General features: G+C 46.6%; 1 protein-coding gene across 4 annotated transcripts in view; it reads right to left on the reverse strand.

Annotated features, from left to right (window-relative positions):
• SCARB2 (scavenger receptor class B member 2) overlaps positions 1-14,911 on the reverse strand; it is a 75,167-nt gene extending 60,256 nt beyond the window's left edge. For 2 of the 4 annotated variants that reach the window (XM_072810508.1, XM_072810506.1), the window contains exon 1: positions 14,602-14,911. In XM_072810508.1, coding sequence (XP_072666609.1) covers positions 14,602-14,718 — 117 coding nt within the window. In that variant the 5' untranslated portion in view covers positions 14,719-14,911. Of the gene's footprint in view, positions 1-14,215; positions 14,427-14,601 lie in introns of those variants that run through there. The other 2 variants (XM_072810510.1, XM_072810509.1) reach the window with 2 other exon arrangements.
• Between the last annotated feature and the right edge of the window lie 3,867 nt (positions 14,912-18,778).

Genomic DNA, 18,778 nt, shown 5'->3' on the forward strand with positions numbered 1-18,778 from the left:
AAGTGTCTGCCTTAGGCTCAGGTCATGATCTCCGTGTCCTGGGACTGAGCCCTGCTCCATGGGGAGTCCACTTCTCCCTTCCCCTGCTCTCCCACGTGCGTGCTCTCTCTCTCAGATGGATAAATAAAATCTTAAAAAAAAAAAAAAAAAGAATGGTATCTGTTGAAATATTGACAGTCCAGCAAATGTTAAATAAAGGAGAAAAGAAACCACACAGAAAATCTTTAGTCATGATCCTCTTTTCTAGCTCTCTATACAATCCAGTTTAGGTTGTGAAAACAAGGAATTAATATAAAATCAGAAATAACCAAAATGTCAAACGGAAAAAGAATGATTTAGTAAATTATGATAATTCACAGGCTGGAGCAGAAAGTTACCATTAAAATTATAGAGACTACACAGAAATAAGAAACATGTTCATATCTGTGTTAAGAGGAAAAAGACACTGTAAAATATGTATATATGTGGACAAGACTAGCAAATAAAATGAAAACAGGAAAATATCAGAGGGGTAAAATACAGATATTTTTTAAATTTTGATGTCTTAATTTCTGTCAAAATCTCTTAGCATCTACACTAACCACCTAATTATGCACATCTCCATGGGACAGGATTATGAGGGGGTCTTCCCCTCTCTCTGTTATGTTTTTCTGTATTGCTTGGGTTTGGGGAGGGTTAGAACAGAAATAAATCACTCTTGGAAGCTGGGAAAAAATCCCCTTTTTTTTTTTAAGTGAAAAATCTCAGAAACTCAGATCCTATAAAATGTCATGAAGGCCCTGTGAGAACGGGGAAGGAGCAAGATCCACAGAGAGCCAACTTCATCTAGGCTTTTCCTCTGTCCTTTCAACACGAAGGCGAAGGCGAGGCTGGTGCTACCCCCGTGAGGTCCGCTCACCTGCAGAGGCTCCGGGGAGCCACGTCCCCGACACGTCCCCCACACGCGGCTTCTCGCTCTTTCCTTCCCTACTGCGGGAAGGGCAGGGTGAGCGCATCTGAGGCCTTGCTAACTTTTCCTGGCAAGCGTCACAGTGTGTGAAGAATTTCAGAGAAAGGGCTCACACTGTCATTTCTTTATTAAAGTAAAGAAAGTCGCCTCCGAAAGAGATTCTTTGCTGCTGAAAGAGCCAGCAAGTGGGAATGGACAGATGGGCTAACTGCCTGCGTTTATCTTGTTTGGTTTGCATCCAGCTGTTAGGCAACCAAAAATCCAGAGACAGCAGGGGCCTTTCCAGAAAGGAGGGCAAAATCCTTCCTAGGAGAGAGGGTAAACCTGGCTGTTTTTACAACAGTTTGCTGTGAACTCGTTCCTCCAGATTGCACACCGACTGCAGGCCAGGCTGCCCATTTCAGGACAGAAATAAACACTTAGTACCCTGGAGTCCTTAACCAAACCAACCAAATGCAAAGCCTAACCATGAAAACGACCCTTGACAGCCTGCCAGGATCACACTGATGGCAGATTGCTTTTTTTTTTTTTTTTTAAGATTCTATTTATTTATTCATGAGAGACATGGGAGAGAGAGAGAGGCAGAGACACAGGCAGAGGGAGCAGCAGGCTCCACGCAGGGAGCCCCACGTGGGACTCGATCCCGGGTCTCCAGGATCAGGCCCTGGGCCGAAGGCAGTGCTAAGCTGTTGAGCCACCAGGGCTGCCCCTGATAGCAGATTCTGTTAAAACAGTGGGGTTCTCCTGCCTCCTGCCTCCAACCCCCACACCATCACCCCCCTCTCCCCGGCCACTCTTAGCAGAGCCAAAACCCAAGCAAGTCTCCTACCATCTTTCATTCTATCCAAATCTTGCCCTCAAGAGCATTGGCTTTTCCTGCACCTCTGATGTGTCTCTTTTCCTGCACACCACATTGCTGGGTGTTTGTCAAGGAATCCACTGTAAGTCCCGAGGTGGACCACATGTTGTGTGTGTGCACACACCAAGTGGAGAAGGAGAAAGTAAATGAAAGACCAGAGGGAAGTTCATAAATACAGCTGCCAGTATTTCTAAAACTGGCTTCTTTATTTTCACCTTGGTCCCCTGACATTCACCTCAGGTACCCATTACTGTGGTGGCCAGCTAGCATCTCCTGAGTCTCTAGGAGTCAGGGACTGTGTTAGGGCTTTATGGTATCTCCAAGCCTTACACCGCCCCTGCAAGGTAAGAATTCCCATTTTTCATTTTTTAAAAAAATTTTTTTAAAGATTTTATTTATTCATGATAGACATAGAGGGAGAGGGAGAGAGAGGCAGAGACACAGGCAGAGGGAGAAGCAGGCTCCATGCCGGGAGCCCAACGCAGGACCTGATCCCGAGACTCCAGGATCATGCCCTGGGCCAAAGGCAGGCGCCAAACCGCTGAGCCACCCAGGGATCCCAAGAATTCCCATTTTTCAGATAAGAAAATGGTGGCACTGGCTTTCCCAAGTTCACAGAGCCAAGAAAGTCAAGTCAAATCTGACCAAGTCCAGGTCTGTGGGTTTGCAAAAACCACGCTTGGCCACTCTGGTGGCTGCCACACCACTGCACCCCTCAGGGGAGAGCTGTCAGATTTAGCAAATAAAAACAGAGGACACAAGAGTACACCCCAAATATTGCATGGACTAAGTCACAAAGTACTTTAACTCTTAGGTGAGGCATGCTGCAGGATTCAGGATGAAAACATTGTGATGTCTGCAACTTATATTCAAATAATTTAAGGAAAAGTATATCAGAGAGAGATGTAGTAAATATGGCAGGATGTTAACCACCGATAAACTGAAATGAGTTAAAATACTGCAAGAGACATACTCACCAAAATATTATTCTGGGCTTATCTGAAATTCAAATTTGACTAGGCATCCCATATTTTATCTGTCAACCCTACCCCAGGGAGACTGAAACTATGGAGAGGCCCTCTCGTAGACTCTGAGAGCTTCTTGGGGAGTCAGGCATTACCTCTGGAGGAAAGGAAACCAGGGCACCTGTGTAAAGTCATGGTAAACCCCCAGGCTGGAGCAGACTCATGAGATGATGCAGGAGAACTGAGCTCCATTGTGTCCAGGTAGCTGCTCTGCCCCCTTATGCTAATGAGTCCAAAAAAAACAAGCACCTCTGCCTCCTGCCATAGGATGATCCAGAAGAGGGCTTCACTTTGACCTTAAACTTCTAATTTCTACCCCCAGATTCTCAGGGCATTCAACTGTGTACACTCCCAGGGGCTTGCTCTGCAAAGGATGGACTCAAAAACAAACAAGTGGGCAGCCCCGGTGGCGCAGTGGTTTAGCGCCGCCTGCAGCTGGGGGTGTGATCCTGGGGACCTGGGATCGAGTCCCACATGGGGCTCCCTGCATGGAACCTGCTTCTCCCTCTGCCTGTGTCTCTGCCTCTCTCTCTCTCTCTCTGAATAAATAAAGAAAATCTAAAAAAACAAACAAAAAAAAACAAGTAATAATGCTAACATCAAGCCAGGAGAATGTCTGGTACAGGAAGTCATTATTTCTGCCCAATACAACAAACCAGTTCCTTTGGTCACAAGGAGCCCTTTACACAATTTAGACATGAAGCTGTGGCTTGGGAACAATGGTCTTCCTGAGGATTGTGCCCTAGTAGTGACAATTACCACACAAGCCCTGTGATCAACTGAGTTTTCTAGTTATGTGAAATTAAACATCAACATAAGGTCCTAAATCAGTTTTGCTACGTGACCTTGGATATTGCTTATAAATTTTAGCCAAGTAGAACATGATGAATTTTTCCAGACATAATATTGTAATACTACTACAAAAAGAAATATTGGAAAGATTATTGGGTTCTGTGGTGAATCCGCAGTGTCAACAACCAGATTAATCATTTAAACTGAAAAACTTATTTTCAGCTAATTAGCCAATATGTATATATTGAGGGATTTCTATGTGCCCAATAGACATAGGCCCTATTCTCACAAAGAAATTTAGCTAAGGACAAAAAACTAGCACACATGAAGCAGTTAGTGAATAATTATGTGTAAGGCCCAGTAATTCAGCCCAAAGAAAGGCTTATGCCTGATAATTATTTGGATCATTTCAGTTGTATGGATCCATCCTAAAATTCCCATCTGGACATTCTGTGGAAGGCTGTGGAAAGTCAATGTGACCAAAAACGGACTTAAGATTTTTTTCTCCCCTAATCAATCCTAAATCCTATCCTCCTCTTCTCCATTTTTACTCCTGATCCCATAGGTGGCCTGGGTGGCAGCAATACTGTAGATAGTCTCTTCTCCAGGCTCCTTTCAAATCCATTCTCCACCCCAGCTTCCAGAGAGTTCTATCAAAAGTGCCTATGGGAGCAGACACTCTCCTCACTGCTCATAGGATAAAGCCCTAGGTCCATGCCTACTGCCCCAATCTGACGCAGCCCATCATCACCTGCCATCATCTGTCATTCCCTCGTAGGCACTTTTTGCACCAGCAACACTCAACCACCCACTGTTCCCCAAGTATAAACTGGATTAGCTGCTTCATGCGGGAGCTGACATGACATGATACAGCCACAAGACACAACACATCCAAGTCAGCCTGATAGAGCTCTTTTGGGAAGGCAGCACTAGGAGGGTTGTTGAACCAGCTGTCCTAGTATAAGCCACTTCCAAATGATAAGAATAAGCACTGGAGGGACATGCATTAGGCTTGGATGGGAATAGGTAATAATACTTTTAAGGCAACTTTCAGGACTCAAGAGCACTACTCGTTATTCTTTTGGCTCAACAGAGTGCTACTTAATAATTAAATACATGTTAGCATCTACATTGCCATCTACACAGTCTAAATCCACCCAGAGATAATGCAGACTGACACTAACAACCTGGCCTAATAGTGTGTAAATGATTCTTACTGGACCCCAGGTTAATAAAACTCACCAAATATCAAAATGCCAAAAAAAAAAAAAAATCAAAATGCCAGTGGGTTTGCTTTTTTTTTTTTTTTTAATCTCCCCCTGAGGGATGCCTTGGTGGCTCAGTAGGTTAAGCATCTGCCTTCGGCTCAGATCATGATCTCAGGGTTCTCGAATGGAGCCCTGCCTCAGGTCCTTCTGCTCCCCCTACTCATGCTCTCTCTCTCTGTCAATCTGTCATAAATGAAAGAAAGGAAAGAAAGGAAAGAAAAGAAAGGAAAGGAAAGGAAAGGAAAGGAAAGGAAGGAAGGAAGGAAGGAAGGAAGGAAGGAAGGAAGGAAGGAAGGAAGGAAGGAAGAAAGAAAAGAAAAGAAAAGAAAAGAAAAGAAAAGAAAAGAAAAGAAAAGAAAAGAAAAGAAAAGAAAAGAAAAGAAAGATTTCTCCCTGAAATGAAGCGACTCCTATCCAGACTCTCATAGTGATGTGAGTCATTTGTGCCACTTGCCTTTTTAAATTCTCTGTTGAAGTAAAAGACATGAGCTGCCATTGACATTCTACCCTAATTCTCTGACCTTATTTTAACTCAGGAACATATACATTGGCATTTTTTTTATGTCACTGTTAATGAGCTCTTTTGCTCTAATTGCAATTGTAGTCATTTCAGCTAATGAGACCTGACAGTTGATGTTCAAACATTAGTTCATGTGGAAGCTGCTGCTCTGTCTATAAATGACAGACAGGACAACAGGGTGGAATAGCTATCCTAAAAAGCTCCTCTACAAGACACCCGCTAGACTACTCTTTAAACATTTCCACATAATAATAAATGTGAAACCAAGGTTGAGAACTGACATCCCAAAGAGAGAGAAAGCAGCCACCAGATGGAAATTGAATCAAAAGGACCTGGTGACAATCGGAGAAATAGATGTGTACAGAGAGTGGCTGAAGGAGTGGATGAGACAGAGGATTATTAAGATGTGAATGAATAAGAAGTGTGCCCATGAAAACAACGCCCTGGTTCTGTGTGTAACTTGTGGAACCGCTCTTATTATTTTACATCCTGCTTGGTTGTGATTATATCGCCCAGAGTTTATATAAATGAGGCTTTCATCACCTATTTCTATCTTAGTCTCCTCTTCCTTCCATTACTGTTGATTATCAGAAATACAGCATTAAAAGCAGCTACCCTTAAAGTAGGACTTGCAAGAGCAATTATGCTATTATAACAATGGCATTCTGCCTCTCTTTCTCTAGAAAGAGTGTAAAACTCAGATGCTGAAGGGACCAGGTGGGTGGGGTGAGTGAAGTGGATGCGAGTTTGTACGTTTGTTTGCTGTAAAAACCTGGCGAGGGGCACCTGGGTGATCTGGTGAGTGTCTGCCTTTGGCTAAGGGGTGATCCTAGGGTCCCAGATCGGGCTCCCTGCATGGAGCCTTCTTTTCCCTCTGCCTGTGTCTCTGCCTCTCTCTCTGTCTCTCATGATAAATAAATAAAATCTTTAAGAAAAATAAAAATAAAAACCCTAGCAATAATATTTCAGTTCTCCATAAAAATATGCCCTCTTTCATTTTTTGTTAAACACGTGACCCTTCTCAGGCTCTTTCATTTTCCTTCTTTTGGTAAAGAGTTCAGATACAAACAAGTATTTCTCTACTCTAAGAAAGACAACAGAGCAGGCATGGTGGCAAAGGGCATCTTTCCTGGGCCTCTGAGAGTTAGGGAGCCAGCAGGTAGGTGAGGGACCATAGGAACAGGGAGGGCACCCCCACCCCAAAGGCAGCCTCATTCTGCTCAGCCCGCTGCCACATAGGACTGTGGTGAGGATACCACACAGAGCATCTGTGTGTTTCAAGAGAAGCTGGAAACCTAGATTATTGGGTGCAGTTTCTAGATTTTAAAGGTACAGTAAGGCAATGACCACTGGCCTACAGAGCATATTAAAAAGAGCATCAACAACAACAGAAACAATAATATGTAAGCAAGGTCATCCCAGAGGATGTAAGTTTTCATCTACTCATCTTTCCATTCATCCAAGCAATACTTAATGAACATCTGTTATGTATGACACTGCACTTGCTGGCATGGGAAGATGATACAAAGCTAAATATAGCAGAGCTGCCACCTTCAAAGAGAGCTTTCAAGCCAGCTTCAAGTACCAAATTCTGTCATAGGGATTGAAAATCCCTGACAGGGCTAAGGCTAGAGGGTACTTTTCAAATAATTAAATTATGGAGATGCTGATGGTCTAGTCTAGTTTGATTAGCACAGAGAGAAGACAGGAGATACAGTGAACTTGAATCACTGATAACCTAAACTACTACCTTTAACCATACACTTGGGGATCCCTGGGTGGCGCAGCGGTTTAGCGCCTGCTTTTGGCCCAGGGCGCGATCCTGGAGACCCGGGATCGAATCCCACGTCGGGCTCCCTGCATGGAGCCTGCTTCTCCCTCTGCCTGTGTCTCTGCCTCTCTCTCTCTCTCTCTATCAAAAATAAATTTAAAAAAAATTTTAAAAAAATAACCATACACTTGGTGGAAACTAAAGGAAGGTATATACAACACACTAAACAACATCCTGGTGACTTGAAAACCTTAATAACATATTTTCCAAATTGCTCTTACAGAAATATAACAGGGATACTATGTTACTTTCTTATGTTATTCTAAAAATCATCATAATTAGTTAGAACACTTGATCAGCAGCTCTCAAAATGTGGTCTGAGGACCTCTGGGGGTCCCCAACGTCCTCTCAGGGGGTCCACAAGGTTAAAACTATTTTCATAATAATATTAAGAGAATATTTGCCTTTTTCATACTCATTCTCATGAGTATGCAGAGTGCAGTTTTCTAGAGGCTGCGGGACATGTGCTCTGACAGCTAACACGTGCATGTCTACTCTTGTGCTTTCAAAATTTATCAGTTTTATTTTATTTTTTTTAATTATTCTTTTTTTTAAGATTTTTTTTTATTTTATTTATTCATAGAGACACAGAGAGAGAGAGGCAGAGGCAGAGACACAGGCAGAGGGAGAAGCAGGCCCCATGCAGGGAGCCTGACGTGGGACTCGATCCTAGGTCTCCAGGATCACGCCCTGGGCTGCAGGCTGTGCTAAACCCCTGCGCCACAGGGGCTGCCCAATTTATCAGTTTTAGTTTCTAATATTATAAATATTGATAGCTATAACTCACAGAAACACAAGTTCTTTGGGGTCTTCAATTTAAGGGTGTAAAGGGGCCTGAGCCCCCAAATTTTGAATTAAATCATAAATTCTGCAAGATCGGGATTGTGTCTACTTTACTCTTGTATCCACAGCTCCTAGCACATTGCCCCACAAATGGTATACCCTCAATAAATATTTGCTAAATAGGGCAGCCCTGGTGGCACAGCGGTTTAGCGCCGCCTGCAGCCCGGGGTGTGATCCTGGAGACCCAGGATCGAGTCCTACATCGGGCTCCCTGCATGGAGCCTGGTTCTCCCTCTGCCTGTGTCTCTGCCTCCCTCTTTGCTCTCTCTGAATGAATAAATAAATAAATCTTAAAAAAAAAGATAAATAAATATTTGCTAAATAAATGAATGACTGCCAAAGCATAGGCATAAAAGTACTTTTAGATATAGACAGCAAACACCAAAAGTAGCCTTATTTTCCTCAGTTGCTTTGGACTAGTTACCAGCTTTGATGAAAAATGGTCCCTGTATTTGTGCTGTGCTTAAATGCTACACATATTGATGATACAGGCCCTAAATGCCTAGTGACTTGGCCAACATCCTATGCTTTCACTAATGATCTTACAATCCCACCTGCTGATTCTTCCCCAGGAAACAAGCAAATGGCTGGCAGAACAGATGGCCCTTCTGCTATGGCCTGACAGAAAGAAATCTCGCACTTTATTAAGAAAGTGAAAATGGTTCTCACAAGCAACACCCTTCCCCTCCCCCTGCTCAAATCCTTCCTTTAATGTGAACTTGAAAAATAATAGTAATCATTCGTAGTAACATCCTCAACTAGAATTATCATCTTTTATATGTCAACTATATCAGATGAAATTAAAAATAAATAAAGAGTGGGAATAGAAGCACCCATTTTTGTACATTGTATGTTACTATATGTGCATAAATAAAAATGTGGAATAATTAGCAATATGTTAACAGTAGTTATCTTTGTTTTATTAACTTTTCTTGTATCGGACTTTTTATAATAGCATGTATTCATTATCAGAAAAATAAATAAAAATAAAGAATAAAATACGAAGCTTAAAAAATAAATGCTATCTCAAAGAATAAAGATGTGGGCTGCCATAATCACTATCCAAACCAGCCACAGGCTTCATGGTTAGCTTTTTAACTTGGGTGCCAACCCTAAGGAGTCTGATAGCAGGGCTGGTAGCATCTGCATTCTTTAAACTCTAGAAGTGATTCTGATGTACTTCCTAAAGTCTAGGGACTACACTGAGAACTACTGGCTTACTCCATTGTTTGAACTAGTAATAATGAATACACTCAGGGTCACCATGAATTTGTAAGATATTGAAAGAAACATAATACGATTTTGATATCACAAGATCACATTTCTTTTTTTTTTTTTTAAGATTTTATTCATGAGAGACACAGAGAGAGAGGAAGAGACACAGGCAGAGGGAGAAGCAGGCTCCCTGCAGAGTCCAATGCAGGAGTGGATCCCAGGACCCCAGGATCACACCCGGAGGGAGCCCAAGGCAGATTCTCAACTGCTGAGCCACCCAGGTGTCCCACAAGATCACATTTCTAAATGCCAGGGAGGAGTTGGATAATTTTGCTTAGGAGTTCAAGAATTTTGCGAGGATACTGCCTCTGTTTAAGGTTCTATGATTTCTGCTTCTACTGAGCCAATCACATTACTCTGTTACAGATTTGGAAAAGAGAAGCCACGAGATAAAGCATTTCTATGGGAGGCTCAGCAGCTGAAACGTCACATAGCATTGGGACTGAGGAAGCCTCTGAGAAGTAAACAGTCCAGGACCAATGAGTCAACAGAGGAAACTATCTGGTAGGGGAAAACAGAGGAAGCTAGTGAGAGATACAAAGTGTGCCTAGGTTCTGCTGACTTTGCAGTTTCTACTGTACTCTCAGGAGGCCTTAGGTTCTCACCCTCAGACTTCCATGAGCTTCCTCTTTCAGCTTTACAGAAAAAAAAAAAAAAAGTCTCATCATTCTGGAGCCAGCTTGGGTGGGTTTAGCTCCTTGCTCCTCTTTATTACTAAGAAGTGGAGGACAATGTGGTAGAGGATAGAATTGATGATTCAAGCCGGGGGTCTTTTAAAAGAAAAGAGAGTGCTACTAATTATGCCAGGACAACAGGTGTAAATAAAGCAGGACTGTTGCTGGCGACAGGGTACATAGTTAGTCATCCTTGGGATGGGAAAAGTGAGGAGACCCCACCGTGTGCCTCACCCTACCCCTACCTCTCCAAGTCAGTTATCTGCATTTCCAGTGGTACATTAATACAAAGGCAATCTGATACTCACCATCATCTTTTTTTTTTTAAAGATTTTATTTATTTATTCATGAGAGACACACAGAGACATAGGCAGAGAGAGAAGCAGGCTCCATGCAGGGATTCCGATGCGGGACTCAATTCCGGGACCTCAGGATCATGACCTCTGCCTAAGGCAGACGCTTAAGCGACTGAGCCACCAGGCATCCCCTACCATTAATGTTACTTGGTTAAATTAGCAGTGATTATATTTTATTTCTTGAGGCATCCGCAAAATAGCTCCAAAGTTATGTGGCTCCTAAAGAGGCTATAGCTGTTTTTGCTTGCCCAGAGTCTTAGGTCCCGGCCAATGAGAAGTATATTTGTCCTGTTCATCTCATCCCTGACACCTAATGCTATCATCCTCCCTTGGCCTGTGAACAGGAAGCAAAACATGTGAACTGTCTCTTTCCTTCTCACTGGTTCCCTTGCCGGCCCTTTTCTTTTTAGCCAACTCTGACTCTGGCTGGCTCTGCATTCCCATTTCTGGGAGATGTTCAAACTCCCACTAAGTCTAAGGGCAAATTTAATATGCTGAGCTGCAAAGAGCTGCAAAGCTCTTAAACAAAAGCTTACATTCCTGTGTCACAAAATCTCAAAGTTTGGATCAAGAAGGAAACTTATCTATCTCCAGCCTACAGAGGACAAAATAATAGCTACAAACAATAACAACTATTAACATTTGGGCCTTATGCAAGGTGTTGTGCTAGGTGCTTTACATCAATCCTTTCATTTCATTCTTGCAACGATCCCAAGGCAGGTATTCTTATTACTCCCATTTTCAAAATGAGAAACCTGAAGTTTTGGGCAGTTCAATATTTGCTACTTGGCTCACTCAACTTAATCCAAATATTGTTAGTGACAGAAAAAAAGAATCTTAACCAAGGTCTGCTGATTCTTAGAATGCTGCTCTTTTAGCTAGAATGATCCAAAGTGAGGCAACAGACATTTACTGTGTACCTGCCATGGGCCAGGCACTGTGCTAGAGGCCAGGACATTTAGTGGAGTTACCAAGTGAGCCAGGGCATCAAAATCTGCCCTTCCAGGCTGGGGGGGGTGGGAGGGAGAGTAGGGAGTGGGCAGAGATTGAACGGTTTCTGCAAAGCTCCATCTTCAGAGGAGTCAGAATGCTTTAGGGGCACCTGGGTGACTCAGTCAACTGAGCCTCTGACTCTTGATTTTTGGCTCGGGTCATGATGTCAGGGTCATGAGATCGAGCCCTCTATTGGGCTCTGTGCTCAGCAGGGACTCTGCTTGTCTCTCTCTCCCTCTGCTCCTCCCTGGCCCCTTGCTCACGCTCTCTCTCTCTCTCGCTCTCTCAAATAAATAAATAAAATCTTAAACAAAACAAACGAAAAACAAAAAAATTAAAATGAATGCTTGACAGAGAAAGCCTGGTTAATGCTTAGAATATCCCCCAAGAAGTGGGTGTGAGCAGACAAAGGGGGACACATTACTATACCTGTTTTACAATTGAAAATTGAAGCAAAAACAATTGCAGGACTTGTCCAATACAAGGCAGTAACCAGTGAGGCCAAGAATGAAACCAAACTGTCTTCGTTCCTTCTATTCCATTCACTGGCCAAAATTTCAATCTCCCTTTAATCTTAAAATCCTCCCTGCAAATTATTCTAATAGAAATTATGTTCCCACAGTTCTCACAATTAGCCAAACCCACTCATTTGAATTTCATGCCTTTCCTCTCTTCTCTTTGATATAGACAAGCCAGGGCATGGAGAATCTTCCAATGAAAACAAAACAAAAAAACCCTAAGAACTGAGAGTATCAGAGTGGATTTCATTACAAGTATACTAAGGTCAAGTGATGACGGGATTGTTCTGTAACAATACCTTGGACATGATGGCGGCTGCCATGACTGATCGCCCATCCCCTGCCTGATACTGTGCTGGGTGCTTTACACAGATGACCTCACTCAATCTCCCAACGACACACACAGAGGCAGGTCCAGGATTCATGGGGAGCTTATACAATGTGAGGAGACCCTTCCTAAGAGAAAGCAAGTTTTCGATGCAGAATTAGATCCAGGCTGTTAGAAGGGCCCGTGTGAGGGCCTGAGCCTAAGCTTGGTGTGCTTCACAGTTAATGCACCACTGTCCCCAAGTGGCTAACATCCTCACTTTCCCAAGTAATGACATCAAGGCTCAGAGAAGTTAAATAACTTACCCAGAATCAAAAAGCTTGCAGATGGTAAGGCCAGGATTGAATACAGCGTGTCTGACTTCAAATCTCAAGTATTTGTCTGTGCTCATGTGGCTTCTAACAAAAATAAAACTCCTTTACAAAGCCTAACTACATCCTAAGAAAATTACCTGTTTTCCCTAATAATTCTTATAAGCTTTCTATTCTCTGGACTTGTTATTATCCCCATTTCCCGACAGGGAAACCCAGAATCAAGGAAGGCTCAGTTCAGCACCTGGCCCAAGGTGACCCAGCTAGTACATGGTAGAGCCAGGACTCATGTCTAGGGGTCCTTACTCTGTCCCACCATCCCATGCTACCACACCACAGGTGACCCAGGAGAAGAGAATGGTATTGATGGTAATGCGTGACCCCCGGCGGACTTTCAATATTCCTGTCCGCCAAAACTAGCCCTATCATTTAATTTCATATGCTGCTTTGTTCAGTGTTCCTTCATGGGGCTGGGCAATTCTGAAAGTCTACTTCCTCTGTTCTACAATTTATTAGTCTGATCAGAGTCCATTCCTCACAAATAAAACCACATAAAAAGGCCAATCACAAAATATCAATGCAAACTCAAGGCCCAGGCAGGCTGCCTCATGGCCACCTTCCTACCTGCCCACGAAATGGAGACCCACAGAGCATCTAAGGGCTGGTAATATCTGAGACACCTGGGAGACCACTCATCTCATGGGGCTTTCCTGAAACAGCCTCTTAAAGCCACACAAGAAGACTCACATACTGACTATAAGTGGATTACTTAACTCTGGTCATCCAAGCAAGAGTCCATATCCTTAAACAATCTTGCCATGGATTTGCAGATGGCCAGGAGTGGGGCAGATTATATTTGGTTTTTCCTTTGCACATGGCTGCTCAGGAAAAACAGTGGTCTTTGGGAAGCTCAGACGGTGAGCTTCATCTTCCCATAATAATGTGAACTTTAAAATTAATTAGCTTACTGTGACTTTTTAATTTATCTTTAACTTCCAGATTTCAGGTAATTGATGGCTTTTGGGAACCTCTATTAAAGGAATATGTCTGTTGCCACCTGAAGGAGACAACTCGACTAATAGGGAGTTCAGTGATCAAACTGGCTTTTTCATCCAGGCAACAGCAAATACAAACCACTGGGAGAGATTAAGCACCAGGCTATGGGTGCTAACAAGAAAGGCTGCAACAATGGTTTCTTTTTTTTAAAGAAAAAGTGATCCCAGTATCTCTCTTTTGTTCCTCTTTCCACACAGATTGGTGGATGTGGGTGAAAGGAAAGAGCATTGGTAAAGTCAAGTGACTCAGAAGTCTCCTAAAATGACCAGCTCTAAAAAATATATAAATACATTTTTAAAAGACCAGCTCTCCAGCCCACTCATGTAGTGTAACAGGCAGGTTCCGATTCTTTCCAGAATCTAAATGCATCCTTGTCTGAGGCTTACGGTTGTTTCCAGAAGAGCACGCATCCAGGGTGAGACAAAGCAATACACACTGCTGGTATGAGACAGCACATGTTCCGTCAGAGGGACACCAGCACAGAGTGGATGGGCTGAAATGTCACCCGGCCCAGAGGCCCGGCCTGGCTAGTCCGGGAGGCAGGAACACAACAGACCGCGCCCTTCCCGCATCCCCTGCCCGCACCACTTCCAGGGCCACGCAGGCAGCCGACAAACCTGCCTCGTTGCGGCGTTTTCCATTTAGTCTTGTTTTTTCATTACGTGGAAGGGAGATCTGTTTGGGCCCAACAGAGACTGAGGCATAGGAGGGCGTGGAAGGGGAGGCGATGGCAGAACGCAGAAGGGCGCCTCTCCCTCCGCCGTGGGCCCGCGCGCGTCAGCCCCGAGCCGACCAGCCGCAACGGGAGCTCCGGCCGGACGGTCGCGGGCTGCGGGGGGCCCTGCACGGGGTTCGGCAGTCGGGGCGGGGGTGGGGCGGGGCTGGGGCGGGGACGGGCCGTGTCCGCCAGCACCGGGGCGCAGGCCTGAGCGCGCAAACACACTCACACTCACCCACACTCACGCGCGCACACGCACACGCACACGCAGCCCGGCCGCCTCACCTTCTCGATGGTCTGGTCCACGGCCTTCTGGAAGACCCGGGCCACCAGCAGCGCGATGCTGGTCACCAGCAGGAGCAGGGACAGGGTCCCGACCGTGTAGAAGCAGCACCTGCCCATCCCGCGCGCTCCCGGCCGGGCCCCGCCGGCCCGCGACCGCCCTGGGAGGAGGGAGGGACGGACGGAGGGAGGGACAGGCCTCCGCCGCCACGGCCCGCACCGCCCGCTCCGGTTCCGGTTTCCCCGCTCGGCAGGCGGGCCCCGCCGCGCTCAGCCCGCCCGAGACTCGCCGCAGCCCCGGGAGGCGGGGCGGGGGCCGAGCCGCAGTCATGTGCCCGCGGCCGCCGGGCCCTCCCCGGGCGGCCCCGCCTGCGGCCCGGACTCTCCCGCGCAGGCCCCGGCAGCCCCGGAGGAGGCTCGGGGTCCCCGCGCGTTCCCGCGTCCGCTGCGCCGCTGGGGGCTGCGGGGCCGGGGCGGGGCCGGGGAGGTGGAGGAGGACGTGGTGGAGGTGGAGGAGGTGGAGAAGGTGGAGGAGGAGGAGGAGGAGGTGGAGGTGGAGGAGGACGTGGTGGAGGAGGAGGAGGTGGAGGAGGAGGAGGAGGAGAGGAGGGGGTGGAGGAGGAGGTGGTGGAGGAGGAGGAGGTGGAGGAGGAGGAGGATGAGGGGAAGGAGGAGGAGGAGGAGGGGAAGGAGGTGGAGGAGTAGGAGGAGGACGCACCCCGCCCTGGACGAGCGCACCTGCTCGCGGGGACACGGTCACACGGTCGCCGCACACCGTGACCCGAGCTTTCCGGAGTCCGGGGCGCAGGCCGAGATCCGTGCCCACACGCGTGTCCCCCGGCCTCGGAGGATGCGTAAGGGAATGAGGGACGGAGCGGGCGTCTGCAAGGGGAGGACAGTGCTCAGACGTTGGGGATGAAAGAAGAATAGAAACAGAAAAGAAGGAAGTTCTTTGGCTTCGAGGATCGGGCGTGCGGGACACGGGGGGGGGGGGGGGGGGGGAGGGGGGGGTGTCGAGGCTTAAAGGCTCTTGGTGCCCGCGGGAGAGCTGGGACCTTCTCCCTGGCCGCGAGGCTCGGTAAGAAGCGTGAGCAGGTGGTAGCGACTGTTCCCAGCTGCTGTGCTCACCACTGCGGCCCAGGCCAACACACTGGAGCCGCACAGGGACGCAGCATTAGTGGAGCGGATGTCAACCATATACTGGCCTTTGGTCAGGCGCTTACACCCCACCCATTTTCTTTCTTTCTTTCTTTTTAATTTTTATTTATTTATGATGGTCACAGAGAGAGAGAGAGAGAGGGTCAGAGACACAGGCAGAGGGAGAAGCAGGCTCCATGCAGGGAGCCCGACGTGGGACTCGATCCCGGGTCTCCAGGATTAAGATCTGGAGGCGCCAAACCGCTGCACCACCCAGGGATCCCCACACACCCATGTTCCTAGGGCAGCCCTGAGACCTTGTGGCTATTTGTCCCCCACCCCCACCCCACCCCCGAAAGCAGTGCTGGCAGGAACACTATGCAAAAGACTGATGTGGAAACACACACAGGAAGCTGGACCTGGGGCGCAGACGTGAGCTATGGAGAGAAGCAAGCAGGACCGCTGAGCAGAAGGAAGCTTCCTATAGGACAGTGCAACTCTCAGAAAGTTCAGCGAGGCTGCGGGTGGCAGGGCAGTCCTCAAGCCACGGTCTGCCCCAGGAGTCAGGCATCTCCCAGAAACAGACCTCTTACTTAGTCGGGGGATGGGAGCAGCCCCAGCCAAACGGCCTCTGCCCCGGGCTGGGAGTGGCTATCAGAGGACAGACCTCAGATCTCAGTCCCCGGGACAGATCCATTGGTCAGTTATGCTCTGCACTGGAAGATCTGAGAGTTGCCTTTTCTGAGTCACTCTAGTGCTATCATTCCCTTTTGACACATGAAACCATGGCTCTGGAAGGTAAGTAACCTAAGAAGCTCAACCAGTTGCTGAATGGTGGATCCTGCTGGAACAGGAATGCAGGCCTAGTGTCCTCCAAAGCCCCTGCTTTTTCTACCTTTGTGCATTCCTGCCTCCCAGGGCCATCAATGAGAATCTGCAGACAGGGAGTTCAGTGGGGAGACTTTGCTAAGGACTCAGAGAGATGCCTTTAAAACGGTGGCAGATTCCTTGACACTCCTATTGAGAGGTGGGATCTATACATTTACCTTTGAATTTGGGCTGGATTTAGTGACTTGTTAAACCAATAAAATATGGTAGAAATCATATATCTGGGAACTTCTAAAGTCAGATCACAAATGCCTTGCAGTTTCTTTCCGCCTGGTACATCTGGAAATTGTTGTTCTTGGAGCCCTGAGCCACCTTTCAGTCTAGCTACACTGAGATCTCTATGCTAGAGAACACAGGAGAGACAGTAGGGAGATGACCTGAGCCTGCAGGAAGAGACGTGTACCGCCAGGCCGTTGCTGGCCCCAGCCATCTGAGTCATGGGCCCCAGAAATATGGAGCAAAGTGGTCCTTGCCTTACCCTGCCTGAAATGCAAAATAAAGGACGGTTGTTGTCTTAATCCACTAAGGTTTAGCCTAGCATGTTGCTCAGTTTTGGATAACTGGAACAGATTGCAAGGGCAAGACTAAACCTGGGACATAGACAGTGACGGTGGTGCCTGCTCTCAGCTCCACCAGCAGCAGCCCAGGGAGGCTAGAGAGGAGGGTGGGAGGTGGTCTGGAATGATTCAACTCTCCCAAGCCTCACGGTCACAGTACTTGGGTGGTCCCTGGTCTTCATGTACCCACAATCAGCAGTCTTTCCCTACCTCTACTCCTGCCATGGTAATGCTTTATTCTGCTCCCATCTCTGCTTTAGAGTCCTCCTATCTACCTTAGCTCTCCCTGTGCCCCACTTTGGTTAAGAGACCGTGCTAGCCCACTAACCTTTGCTCGTCCCCTTCCTAGGCAATAGTTGGGATCCTCTGCAAATATGAGTGTGTCCTCTCCCTCATTATCTAGAAAAAAGGGGGGGGGGCATCTGGGTGGCTCAGTTAAGCATCCACCTTCCACTCAGGTCATGATCTCAGGGTCGTCCTGGGATTGAGCCCGGCATCTGTCTCCCTGCTCAAGGGGGAGTCTGCTTCTACTACTCCCTCTGCCCCTCCCCTAGTTCATGCTTGCTCTCTCTCTCTCTCTCTCAAATAAATAAATAAAATCTTAAAAAAAAAAACCTGGAAAAAAGATTTGGTAACCTTCCTTCCTGACGGTTTGGCTCCCAGCAGTTCATGCTCAAATTGAACACTTCCTCCCCTGTATCCCAGCTAAGACTGGATTTTCTGTTCGCTAGCTCTGTTCTCGAGAGCAAACACCACAAGTAACACCCACTCCAGCCCTGAGCCACAAATCCCAGTGCAGTCTTCCTTTTCATTATTCACTGAGGTCCTTTTTGCCTATTGTCTGGGTCACTAGGGGAGTAATAGAGAATGTGGATGGAGAGATGGGCCTAGATTTGAGAAATACATCTCGGTGTGGGGAGAACTCCTGAACGTGAGTTTCCCACTCCGTTGCCCTCAGTTTACCTTCTCTTTGAGGCTCTCTCACTCAGGCACAGCATGCCATTGTTTCCACTATGTCAGGCGATTGGTAAGCAGCTTCCCCTTTAAAACTTTGGTCCAGACTAGACAAAAACCTCTTTCTTGGTTCCTCTTAGCACAGCTGACCAGACTAGCATTTAAAAAATGCTCTAAACACTAAGAACAAAAAGGACCTAATTACAGAAAATATAAACAGCTTAAAAATAAAGAACACATGCTCCCCAAATAACAGTCTGTGATCCCACAGTAATTTCTGTCATATCATAAAGAGCTGATGCAGCTTTTTGGCACCTGGCCTAGCTGGGTTCTATCTTTTTCTCCACCCATGGAAGCTACAGATAGGGACTATGCCCCAAACCCCCACATTCTCATACAAGCATCCTCCTTATTTCTGGTCTAAATAAGACATGTCACCACTACTGCTAATTGGCATTAAGTCTTGTGTGTGTGTGTGTGTGTGTGTGCCCGCGCTCTAGAATGATTTCACTCTACAGATGAGACTCAACTCTACATATAAGGAGTGGTGGCTACATAACAGGTATGAAGACTAATAACCCACCCTCTGCTCCATAATCACTCTCTAGAGGGTCAGACGGTGTGGGAGGAGATAACTGCTGCTA

Source organism: Canis lupus, chromosome 33, assembly GCF_048164855.1.
Source record: "Canis lupus baileyi chromosome 33, mCanLup2.hap1, whole genome shotgun sequence".
NCBI classification, from domain to species: Eukaryota; Metazoa; Chordata; class Mammalia; order Carnivora; family Canidae; genus Canis; species Canis lupus.